At 45.6% G+C, this 13,016-nt stretch overlaps 1 protein-coding gene across 1 annotated transcript in view; it reads right to left on the bottom strand.

The window, feature by feature from the left end:
• Positions 1-13,016, bottom strand: part of LOC138821857 (E3 ubiquitin-protein ligase CHFR-like) — a 40,776-nt gene that overhangs the window by 12,689 nt on the left and 15,071 nt on the right. The window contains exons 6-11 of the mRNA XM_070014317.1: positions 10,890-11,057; positions 6,148-6,304; positions 4,993-5,147; positions 4,681-4,843; positions 2,492-2,637; positions 29-145 (exon numbers count right to left, since the gene is read on the bottom strand). Of these exons, the coding sequence (XP_069870418.1) occupies positions 29-145; positions 2,492-2,637; positions 4,681-4,843; positions 4,993-5,147; positions 6,148-6,304; positions 10,890-11,057 (906 nt within the window). The remainder of the gene's footprint in view (positions 1-28; positions 146-2,491; positions 2,638-4,680; positions 4,844-4,992; positions 5,148-6,147; positions 6,305-10,889; positions 11,058-13,016) is intronic.

The following is a 13,016-nucleotide window of genomic DNA, read 5'->3' as shown; positions in this document are numbered from 1 at the left end:
CACATATCAGATGTACTGGTTTACTCACACTGCTGAGGGGCAAGACGGGGGTCCTGCTCACGTTCAGCTCTCCGGTCAGGCATGGGCTGGAAACAGCAGGTGCATATGGCATGGCTTCCTTGCACAGGGCACACATAATCCTGGGCTGATGAAGAATACATGCCACAGCATGTCAGGACACCAAGTAGAAGGACAGCAAACAAGAGATTTACATTTTTATTTAGGTTGTCAGTCGTGGGGCTTTGAACTCTGGGCCTGGGCGCTGTCCCTGAGCTCTTCCACTTGAGCCACAGTGCCACTTCTGGTTTTCTGGTGGTTAATTGGAGATAACAGTCTCACAGACTTTCTTTCTTTCCTTTTTTTTTTTTTAGGTTGGTCATGGGGCTTGAAGTCTGGGCTTGGGCACTGTCCTTGCACTCTTCAGCTTAAGGCAAGCACTCTACTGCTTGAGCCACAGCGCCACTTCTGGTTTTCTAGTGCTTTATTGGAGATAAGTCTCACAGACTTTCCTGCCCGGGCTGGCTTTGAACTGAGATCCTCAGATCTCAGCCTCCTGATTAGGTAGGATCACAGGCATGAGCCAGCAGCGCCCGGCTCTCACAGACTTTCATGCCCAGTCTGGTTCTGAACGAGGATCCTCAGATCTCAGTCTCCTGAGTAGGTAGGATTACAGGCATAAGCCACTGGCATCTGGCTGAGATCTACACCTTAAAAGGTAGGTGTTAAGTACTCAAAAAGAAAGTTAGGTCCTAAGAGGACAAGAAAGCATCTAAAACTATCTAAAGTACCAAGTGACTTTCTGCCATTGAAAATAATGGAGTTCACCTAGAGTGACAAACAGCCAAATTGAGGACTAGAGTGTGTGGCTCAGCAGCAGATCTCTTGTTCAGAATATGCAAGGGTCTGGGCTCTATTCAAGCCCCATAAATATAAAATAAAAATATAACCAAAGATTATCTTTTGGGCTGGCTGCCAGGGGTACATGCCTGAGAGCCAAGCTATTTATGACACTGAAATGAAGAGGATTCAGTGTGAGGCCAGTCTGAGGAATGCATGTGAGACCCCTTCTTAACCACAAATATAGGCAAAAAAGCAAGACTATCTCAAAAATAATCAGTGTAAACCCCTGCTTTCACTATATTTGATGCCGGTATAATTTGTGGAGGAGATGGGGAAAAACAAGTCATTTAAGGATACAAGTTGTCATGTCGAAAACGAACTTTACAACTTGGGAGGGGGGAGAATGGGGGGGGTGGGGGAGGCTGGGAAGGGATGTGAAGGGTAAACAAAGGAGGAGGCTACAATGCTTGATAAGAAATGTACTCATTATCTTAACCATGTAATTGTAACCCCTCTGTACAGTATGTTCACAAAAACTTAAAATTAAAAAAAAAAATAATAGCCGGGCGCTGGTGGCTCACGCCTGTAATCCTAGCTACTCAGGAGGCTGAGATCTGAGGATCGCGGTTCAAAGCCAGCCCAGGCAGGAAAGACCGTGAGACTCCTATCTCCAATAAAACCATCAGAAAACCGGAAGTGGCGCTGTAGCTCAAGTGGTAGAGCGCTCGCCTTGAGCTGAAGAGCTGAGGGACAGCGCCCAGGCCCAGAGTTCAAGCCCCACGACCGACAAAAAAAAAAAAAAAATAATAGTAATAATAATCAGTGTAAACCGAGTGCTGGTGACTCACACCTGTAATCCTAGCGACGAAGGAACCTGAGATTTGAGGATCCTAGTTCAGAGCCAGCCTAGGCAGACAACCCCAAGAGACTCTTATCTCCATAACCAGGAAAAAGCCAGAAGTGGAAGAATGGTTTAGGTGGTACAGGGCCTCATGCATGCAAAGCGAACACTTTACCACTGAGCTGCCTCCCCAGCCCCACCCATAGTTTTCTTGATGGCAACTAGGAAAAGGGAAACTGATAGGATAATATTAAGGTCAACTCTGTGGAATCTTGAGGCAGCTTTTGGGAACTCAGAACAGAATGCTGGAAAAAAGACAATCTCTTATTTGAGGAAGAGATATGTATAATTATCATGCTCTTTTTTTTTAATTCACTAGGTGATAGGAGCTGTGAAAGAGTGGATTAGGAAGGGACCCCATGGTGAAGTTTAGGGTACTAATTAACAAGTGTGTTCATTAGGGGAGACTCAACAAATGGACGTTTATCTGACTTCTTACCAACACTAATTTTCATTTATTTATTTCATTTTTTAGAGATACTGTCTCTCCAAGTAGCCGCGGCAGATCTCGGAGTCTTGATCCTCCTGCCTCTGCCTGCTGAGGACTGGGACTATAGGAAAGCAACCCCTTAACTGGCCTGATCCTGATTAAAGCAAACAGGAGGACACAGGAGGCAGGGGGACCGCAGTGAAGCAGTGGACTGGAGGGTAAGAAGGTAGCAGAGAAGAGTCAGAGAAAACATAAAACCAGAGCAGTGCAGTAAGGAATCAACACAATGGAACTACTCAGGTTTGGACCTGCTGCCTCACCTGTTGGGAAGCTGGTAGAAGTTGATGGTGTGTCACTCCCAAGGGCCTGAGGGGACCTCAGCTCACTGTCCAGTGCTGGGCAGGGAAGGGGATGCACAGCTTGTCTTCTGTACTCAGGACACTGTCTGCACACGATATATGGCTGACTGCAGGAAGAGCACATAGCAAAACTAAAGCCATGGAAGAGCACGCCCCAGCAGTTCTGTCTGAGTCAAAGCTATCCAACAACTGTCTCCTGTTTCTGGTCATTGAGCCTTCATACTACAGCTCTACCACTGCTGAGCTTCTCTGCACACTGGTGTGTGTGAAGGGGAAGAACAGGCCTTTCTTACCTCCCTAACTCCCACTGTTAGAAAGCACACCACCAAGAACCACTGAGAACAGAGTCTGAAGGGGAGGACCACACCTGCCGCACATGCTTGGCACCAACTGGCAGCTCAGTGCTTAGCCACTTCCCTGCTCCATTCCTTACTCCACATGATTCACCACACTCATCTGAGGCCACTCAGTTCCTACTTGGCAAGACATGGACTCAGAGGCTCCAAGGCTGAGAGGAAACTAGGATCAAACAAGAAAACTACATCAAAGATGTTGCTGGATCATCTAATACATGTGGGTCCTCTCCTTGTTAAAACCAGAGCATAATATGCAACAGCTAAGAGATGTTCTTTACCCAGCAGGAACTCTGTATTACTCATCTAAATTGCCTATCACTTCCCTAAAAATACCTGACCTGTATTTTTGAATAAACTACTAGAAAAAAAAAAAAAACTGTAAAGAATCTGGGTTTGGAGGCATGGTTGGCAAAACTAGTCAATGAGCGAAAGCATCAGGAAGCAAGTTCAGGTCCTGGTCTTGGGCCAAAAAAGAAAACAAAAGAATCCACGGGAAAGTACATGAGACTCTCAATTCACTTAGAAAATCTTGAAACCTGACATCAATGACAGGAAAAGGTAAGACTTGACCAGACAAAGACAAAACACAGTCTCATCTGTAAGGAAAAAACAAATGCTACGATGAGAATCCCTCATGTGTACCTTACTGAGTCACATCCAAGTGACCTTTCTGATAGTTGAGTTACACACATACCAAACGTCCAACAAGGCTGTGTTGACAGCTGTTCACACCTGTAATCTTAGCTATTCTGGAGGCTGAGATCTAAGGATTGAGACTAAGTCTGTGAGACTCCAGATAACTAGCAAAAAGCTAGACTGACACTCATGAGCCTTGCTAGTGCGAGGTCCTGAGTTCAAGCCCTGGTATTCCCCATCCTCCCCCCTAAGAAAAGTCTAGAAAAAGTCCAGAGACATTTAACACCCAATCACACTCTCTTTTCTTTTTTTTCTGGGTCTGGTCATGGGGCCTGAACTCTGGGCCTGGGCGCTGTCCCTCAGCTCTTCAGCTCAAGGCTAGCACTCTACCACTTGAGCCACAGCGCCACTTCTGGCTTTTTTCTTTCTTGCTTATGTGGTGCTGAGGAATCGAACCCAGGGCCTCATGCATGCAAGACAAGCGCTCTACCACTGAGCCACCTTCCCAGCCCAATCACACTCTCTTATGTGGCTATTTCACTTCTATTTACCTATCTCTACCTATATGAAATTGGGTACATATGCATAACACATAGCCTAAGAATGCCCTGCAGCATTGTTCCCAAATTCAAAATGTTGGGACTAATTCAGAATCCCATGTACAATATGATAGGTATTTATCAGTATACAATTCTATTTTGCGTTAGTTGGTTTTTGTTTGTTTTTGAGACAGGGTCTCACTATATAGCACAGGATGGCCTTAGCCTGGTGAGTGCTGAGGTTAGGCATAGACCATGTCAGGATACATTCTGTTCTGTGAAAGCATGTAGACAGGACATACATATAAATGACAAGATGGATATACTAAAATGTTAGCACTTGGGTTGTGAATGTAGCTCAGTAGTAGAGTATTTCTCTCATGTGCATAAGACCTTAGGTTTGATCCCCAGAATGACAGTAGAGAACAGAAGAGATGGAGGAAGGGAAAAGAGGAGAGTGCAAAGGACAGGAGAGAAGGGAAACAAAGGATGAGGAGAGGAGGGGAAGGGTGAGGAAGGAAGAAAGGGACATTTCACTGCTAAGGCTCCACTCTGTGTAGATCACCGAAAATGTAAGTACAGGGCTGACGTCCCACTCTGAGCCAACCACAGGACTCACCTTATGTCTGAGGATTCACTGTCAACATCTGACAGCTCTAGCAGGTCCTCTGAACTCCCTTCTTCATCAGAGAAAGATCTCCTGACTTTTGGCTGAAGCATGTCTTGAGTGATCTTATTCCTGGCGTCCATACTTCTCACATCTTCTTCACTGCGACTCTTATCTAAATGCAAAAGACAAAGGGTCATTCAAGGGCAGCACCTAGGGAATATTCAAAAGCAACAAAACAGGGAGATACTGAAGACTGTTCAAAGCAGAACCTGTGGCCCCAACTCCTGAAGAAAATACGGTCCAGGGGGTCTGACCACTTGCCTGGGTGTTGGACAAGGTAAGCTTCTACAAGGTTGTTCAGGATGTGGTTTTTACAGATTCGTTCCACTGGACAGCGGCAGGTGGGGCACAAAGATGAACGTTCCATCCAGCCAGAGTAGCAAGCTGCACAGAATGTGTGCATGCAGGGCTGCAAACTGGAAGACAGGAGGAACACATCTCCAGACAGAATCCTCCCAATATTTGCCTCTGTGACCCCTTGGAGAAGGTCTGCAGCAGGCACATTCAGGGAGAAGGGCAAGCTGCATTCAAGCCATTGGACCCACTTTCAGGCCATCTATCATCCACCTAAAAGTTCTCCAGGGCTGATAAAAAGTCATATGGTGCCTGTTTTTAGGAGGGTCAGAGGAGAGCAGATCATGACTTCAGGAATATAAGCAAAAGCACCAAGTTGTTTGGAAATGAAAGTTGAGTTGGTTCTGCCTCCTAAATTCTTCCAAGAGTAAAGAGAAAGCTACCCCTGGGATAATCAATCTATGATAAATACTATATTTCTTTAACTAAGAAGTATATAAAACTTGATATAGTTCATCTGATCTGTCTGCAAGGTAGATGGATTTGCTGGGATGTCTATGACCTATGTTAGTCAAAACAAAGGCTGACCAAAAGGCTCTTTATACTTAGCCTCCTCCTCTCACTCATGAAGTGCTGGGTGCCAGAGATAGAAGCCTTGTCACATCTGTGCATGGGCAGAGACATGAGCTCTTAGGGCAACAGTTCTGAGCCTGTCACCCATACCCATGGCCTAAGGTGGCAGCAGCTCACTGGCCATAAGGCATAGAAAGAGGATGTTTCTCTCATCTTAACCTGTAAGCTAGCTCAGCTTTCTCTATAATACAAGAAACAGGGCTCCTGTTCCCTGTATGACCAAAACTGTGGGCACCTGCTGAGTGCAACTTGTTATTAATATCTTGATGTGTCCTTTCCCTTCCTTTTTGAAAAAATGAAGTATAAGTAAATATGCTGAACCAGAACCTGGGCTGTCGTCAGTCCCTCAGATTTCTGGGTGCTGACCACCCATCTGGTCCCAGCTTTCTGTAAGGTTTATGTAAGTGTTTCCCTCAACCTGGTACTGTCCTCCCTCAGAGACAGCGCACTCCCAGGAGCCAAGCCAGCCTTGGGTGTGAGGAAGCGTACCTCACACAGTCATGTAGCAGGTCTTGGCAGATGATACAGGTGAGTGTCTCCTCCATCTTGTCAGGCTTCACAGAGGCAATTCTGACATCCTCACGGATGGTTTGGGTATTTCTACACTGATCAGCAACCAACTGAAGGTTCAATTCGAGCTCCCCATCTGCAAGAGAAAGAGGTAAGTTCTGACTGTCACAACCAAGGAGGAAACCAATATAGGGCTTTTTTTTTTTTTTTCTCCCAGTCCTGGGGCAATGCCCTGGGCATTGTCCCTGTGTGTCTATCTATGTGGTACTGAGGAAGCAAACCCAGGGCTTCATGGTATACATGCACTCTACCACTAAGCCATCTTACCAGCCTTTTTTTTTTTCTAGAAATATTTTAACTGTGGGATGGGAAGGTAGTTCAGTGATACAGTGCTTAATTGACTTGTACACATGAGGCCCTGGGTTCAATTTCTCAGCACCACATAAGCAGAAAAAGCCAGAAGTGGCACTGTGGCTCAAGTGGTAGAGCGCTCACCTTGAGCTGAAGAGCTGAGGGACAGAGCCCAGGCCAGAGTTCAGGCCCTATGACTGGGAAAAAATATATATATTTTAACTGGTAGACACAGAGAATACTCAGACTTCTACTGTCCAGAAGCAGAGAATACACAGCCGTTGACATTTGATTATATTTATAAAGACTGACATTTGTTTACATTTATGAAGACTTTAAAAAAATTTTATTTTGGAGATACTGGGGTATACACTTAGGGTCTGTGTCACTTGAGCCTTAGCCCCTTTTGCGTTTAATCTTTCCAGATAGGTCCTCATAACTTTTATCTGAGTTGGCCTTGGACTAAGATCCTTCACCTATGCCTCCCACAGACCTAGAATTAATAGTTGTGTACCACCCAGCTCATTTCCTTTGTGCTTAATTTTTAAGTTGGTCATGAGGCTTGAAATCTTGGCCTGGGCTCTGCCCCTGAGCTCTTCAGCTCAAGGCCAGTGCTCTACCAATTGAGCCACAGCACTACTTCCAGTTTTCTGGTGGTTAATTGGAGATAAGAGTCTCACAGACTTTCCTGCCCAGGCTGCCTTTGAATGTGACCCTCAAGTCTCAGCATCCTGAGTAGATAGGTTTACAAGAGTGAGCCACCAGCACCCAGGTGTGCTTGGTTTTATTTCGTAGTACTAGAGCTTCATGCTTACTAGGCATAAACTCAACCATTTGAACTCTGCCTTTAGCCTACACCCAACTTATTTGTCTCACTAACAGTTTGCTCAGATTGGCCACAAATTGCAATCATTTCAATCTCCTGACTACTGACAAGATAAGGTTATCAGTGTGAGCCTCCACCCCTGGCCCTTTACAAGACCTATTATATGTTGTTGACTGTGTGTGCAGCTACTGGAGCTCATACTCAGAGCCTGTGTGCTGTCCCTGAGCTCTTTCACTCAAGGCTAGGCCCACTAGCACTTGAGCCACAGCTCAATGTCTAGCTTTATGCTGGTTAACTGCATGTAAGAGGCTTATCCCAGAAAGACTTCCCTGCTCGTTTCTTCAAGCTGTGTTCCAAGATCTTAGCCTCTAGAGTAGCTAGGATTACAGGTAGGAACCACCAGTGCCAAGCCTACAAAGTCTATCTTAAAATGCCCCCAAATTGGGCTGGGAAGGTGGCTCAGTGGTAGAGTGCTTACCTTGCATGCATGAGGCCCTGGGTACAATTCCTCAGCACCACATAAGCAGAAAAAGCTGGGAGTGGCACTGTGGCTCAAGTGGTAGAGCACTAGCCTTGAGCTGAAGAGCTAAGTGACAGCGCCCAGGCCCAGAGTTCATGCCCACGATTGACCAATAAATAAATAATAAATAAATAAATAAATAATGCCCCAAGTTTTTAAGTTTTATATTACATTATGCTTAAGTTCTGTTTTAGAGGAACAATCACTGATCTAAAAGAAGATGTTCAAGGCTAAATGGATAAAAAACAATGGCCAAGCTGGGCACTACTGGCTCACACAGGTAATCATAGCTACTCAAGAGGCTGAGAGCTAAGAATTGTGTTCCAAAGCCAGCCCAGGCAGGAAAGTCCATGATACTCTTATCTCCAGTTAACCATCAGAAAACAAAAAGTGGAGTTGTGGTTCACAGTGGTAGAGTGCTAGCCTTGAGTAAAAAAGATCAGGGACATCACCCAGACCCTGAGTTCAGTCTCTAAAACTGGAGGGAGGGAGAGAGGGAGAGAGGGAGAGACAGAGAGACAGAGAGACAGAGAGAGACAGAGAGAGAGAAGAGAAAGGGTGGGGGGAGAGAAGAGGGAGAGAGGGGGTGAGGGGCGGGGGGAGGGAGAGGAAGAGAGAGGGGGAAGAAAAGGGGAGAGGGGGGAAGAGGGGGAGGGGGACGGAGGGAGGGGGGGAGAGGGAGAGGGAGAGAGAAAGAGAATGGACACACCTGGCCTGGTAGTATGAGCCTGTAGTCACAACTGCTTGGGAGGATGAAGTAGAAGAATTACTTAAGGTCAGGACTTCAAGGCTAGCCTGGGAAATACAGTGAGATCTCATCTCAAAAAAGAGAGTTTAGCCAGTAATCCTCAAACTGGTAATCCTAGCTACTCGGGAAGCTGAGATCTTAGGGGCAACAGTTCAAAGCTAGCATAGATGGGAGACTCTGAGAGACTCTGATCTCCAATTAGCCCCCAAAAGACGCTAGAAGTGCAGATGTGGCTCCAGTGCTAGACTTTTGTGATAAATTTTGGAGACTACACATATTTTTTAAAAAGCCTTGCATTTTTTTCAGTGTAATTGCTGTGAATTCTTTCTGTGTCCTCCTCAAGCCAATCCAATTTTCCAGCTCAGAGAGTCCAAGTCCTCTTCCCTACGGACGTTCCGCATCTCTCTATCACAATGCTCTCTGATCACACTGAGCTGTAGCTGCCACATGGCCATCACTACACCACCGTACCACCACAGTACCACACCACCAAACCACATCACCACCCCACTACACAAGAACAGGTCACCATACATTACCACACACATTATCACATCACACCACCAATTACCATACCACCACACTTTTTTTTCAGTCATGGGGCTTGAACTCAGGCCCTGGGTGCTGTCCCTGACCTCTTTTGCTCACTTCAAGTGACAGCATCACTTCCATGGCTTTTACTTTTTATGCTTTTTTGTTGTTATTGATTCTTGTATCAATCCCGGAACACCCTCAACCACTAAACTTTGGCTTTTAAAGTATAGATTCTTAGCCAGGGGCCAATGACTCATCCCCATTATCTTGCTAATTATAAGGTTGCCACCTGGATGATCAGGGTTCAAAGCCAGCCCCGGCAGAAAAAGTCTGAGAGCCTCTATGCTCTAGTTAGCCAGCACAATGCCAAAACTAGAGGCTTAGGTGACAGAACCACAGCCATGTGCAGAAAAGCTGAATGAGAGGCTAAGGTCTTAAGTTCAAGCCCCAGGACCAGCACAACAAATAAGCAAACATATAGGTTGTTTTCTCTTTAACTCATCCCAATGTGAAGGTTCAAACTATCACTTAAAGATAACATATTGTGTCTGTGGCTCACACCTGTAATCCTAGCTACTCAGGAGGCTGAGATCTGAGGATCATGGTTCAAAGCCAGTTCAGACAGGAAAGTCTGTGAGACTCTTCTCTCCAATTAGCTACCAAAAAACTGGAAGTGGTGCTGTGGCTCAAGTGGTAGAGCGCTCACCTTGAGCTGGAGAACTCAAGGACAGTGCCCAGGCCCAGAGCTCAAGCCCTATGACCCATCAAAAAAAAAAAAAAAAAAAAAAGAGAACATGTATTTTTTAAAAAATTCCTGTCACAGGGCTGGGAAGGTGGCTCAGTGGTAGAGCGCTTGCCTTGCATGCATGAGGCCCTGGGTTCGATTCCTCAGCACCACATAAGCAAAAAGAAAAAGCCAGAAGTGGCGCTGTGGCTCAAGTGGTAGAGCACTAGCCTTGAGCTGAGGGACAGCGCCCAGGCCCAGAGTTCAGGCCCCACAACCAGACCAAAAAAAAAAAAAAATTCCTGTCACATTAAGTCAGAAAACTTTTGGTACCAATTCTGCAACTCAGAGTGTAATTACCAGACCATAAGTATACTCTGGAAGTAAACACAGTTCTAAGCCAGGTACTGGTGGCTAATGCCCGCAATTGTACCTACTCTGATCCAAGACAATCACAGCAGAAAAGTCTGTCAGACTCTTATCTCAAATTAATCAGCACAAAAGCAGATATAGCTTGGATAGTGAGAGCCAGCCTTGAGCAAAAAAGCTAAAGGAAAGTGCAGGGCTTTCAGGTCTCAGGACTGTCATGCACATGTGCACACATGCATGTGCACACGCGCACACACACACTCATGCAGGGGTACACACACCACAAAACAGCAAATAAAAGGCAGTTTTTATCGGAATTAATGAAAACAGGAAAGAGGCCCACACTTTCACTCTGAAAACGTGAGCTGTTATAGGTCATAAACCTTTAACAAAAAGTGGGGCACCACTAAGGGCAACAACCATCACAGTATGGCACGGCACGGCACGGCACGGCACGGCACGGCACACTCTATGTTCAGTGTCTTTTCTCCAGAACTAAGATTATAGTAACCGCACTTCTTTGACATCTCAGGGAAATTATCTTATCATTTATAGCCAGGACTTATCACACTATTTCACACCTAACAGACACTCAGAAAGTATTAAAGCACTATAAGAGGCCGAAGAGGCAGAGTGGCAAGACTCTAACCTCCTTTTATCTTCTTTTTAACAGGCTCCAAATTCTCCTGGTCCTGGGGTTCCAATAAGGGAAAGGGTGCTTCTTCTCTGCTTGGGAGAGCTGGAACAAGGTTGGAGAGTTTGTCACTGGCCAAAACTGGGCCATATCCTTTTGAGGAGATAACTACATCCCCAGACCCTGGGAGAGTTGACAAACAAGAAAGGAGAGAATATATCAGGAAAGTTTCACTGATTTAAATCAAGGGAGTTTGAAATCCCAAATATCATAGCTTAAGAATAGCATGTGGTGGGGGCTGGGAAGGTGGCTCAGCGGTAGAGTGCTTGTCTTGCATGCCTGAGGCCCTGGGTTCGATTCCTCAACACCACATAAGCAAAAAAGAAAAAAGCCAGAAGTGGCGCTGTGGCTCAAGTGGTAGAGTTCTAGCCTTCAGCTAAAGAGCTGAGGGACAGCTCCCAGGCCCAGAGTTCAAGCCCCATGACCAGACCCCCCCCCCAAAAAAAAAATTAAATTAAAAAAAAAGAATAATACCAAGTGGCACTGGACACTGATAGATCACGCCTGTCATCCTAACTACTCAGAAGGCTGAAATCTGAGGATCACGGTTCAAAGCCAGCCGGGCAGGAAAGTCCATGAGACTCTTATCTCCAATAAAAACATTAGAAACTTTGTATGTCCCTCCCCCACAGTATAACCCCTGCTTTCACTGTATTTGAGTTGGTATAATTTGTGGAGGGGAAGGGAAAAAACAAATCGTTTAAATAGGGATACAGGTGAATCCATTGCAACAATGAGATGTACAAGTTGTTATGTGGAAAAACGAACTTTACAACTTTGGTGGGAGCTAGGGAAGGGGGATGGGAAGGGATGGGAAGGGGAAACAAAGGAGGAGGCTACAATGCTTGATAAGAAATGTACTCATTATCTTGCCCATGTAATTGTAACCCCTCTGTACAGTATTTTCACAATTTTAAAAAAAAAAAACCATTAGAAAAACGGAAGTGGCACTGTGGCTCAAGCGGTAGAATGCTCACCTTGAGCTGAAGAGCACAGGGACAGCGCCCAGGCCAAGTTCAAGCCCAACAACCAACAACAACAAAAAAAAGAATAGCACATGGGACAGATGCTAGTGGCTCATGCTTGTAATCCACTCATGATGCGATGCTGAGATCTGAGGATCACAGTTCAAAGCCAGCCCAGGCAAGAAAGTCTATTAGATTTTTTTTTTTTTTTTTTTTTTTTTTTTTGCCAGTCCTGGGGCTTGAAATCAGGGTCTGGGCCCTATGCTTGAGATTCTCTGTGCTCAATGCTACCACTTGATCGATAGCACCATGTCCAGCTTTTTTTTTTTTTTTTTTTTTTGGGTCCGGTCACGGGGCCTGAACTCTGGGCCTGGGCACTGTCCCCCTCAGCTCTTCAGCTCAAGGCTAGCGCTCTACCACTTGAGCCACAGCGCCACTTCCAGCTTTTTTTCTTTTTGCTTATGTGGTGCTGAGGAATTGAACCCAGGCCTCGGGCATGCAAGGCAAGCGCTCTACCACTGAGCCACCTTCCCAGCCCCAATGTCCAGCTTTTTTTATGTGGTACTGAGGAATTGAACTCAGGGCTTCTTACGTGCTGGGCAAGCACTCTACCACCACATTCCCAGCCCCAGGAGACTCTTATCTTCAATTAACCATGCTGGAAGTGGAGCTGTGGCTCAAGAGGTAGAACACTAGCCTTGAGCAAAAAAGCTCAGGGACAGTAACGAGGCCAGGACTGGCACCAAAAGAAAAAATAATGGCCAGAAAAGCCCTGGTAACATAAACTGAGCTTACTCTGGCTGTGTGTTTCTAGACTTCTTATGGGAACTAGTTTTTCTCTTACACCCCAACTCATATTTATATTTAAGAGAATCTCTATTTACATGAAACCCATAGATTGCTATACACTGTAAGAAAAGAAAACCAAGCACGCATTCTAGAAATAAAGAGTTACCTTAAAACTAGGCGACAAGGGCTGGGAAGGTGGCTTAGTGATAAGAGTGCTTGCCTTGTATACATGAGACCCTGGATTCGATTCCTCAGCACTACATAAGCAGAAAAAGTTGGAAGTGGCAACCGTGGCTCAGTTGGTAGAGCACTAACCTTGAGCTGAAGA

The sequence above is a fragment of the Dipodomys merriami genome, unplaced genomic scaffold, assembly GCF_024711535.1.
Source record: "Dipodomys merriami isolate MVZ:Mamm:240054 unplaced genomic scaffold, mDipMer1.0.p SCAF_943, whole genome shotgun sequence".
NCBI lineage: Eukaryota > Metazoa > Chordata > Mammalia > Rodentia > Heteromyidae > Dipodomys > Dipodomys merriami.
The sequence above is the reverse complement of the archived record's forward strand: the minus strand, read 5'-3'. Positions and strand labels throughout refer to the sequence as shown.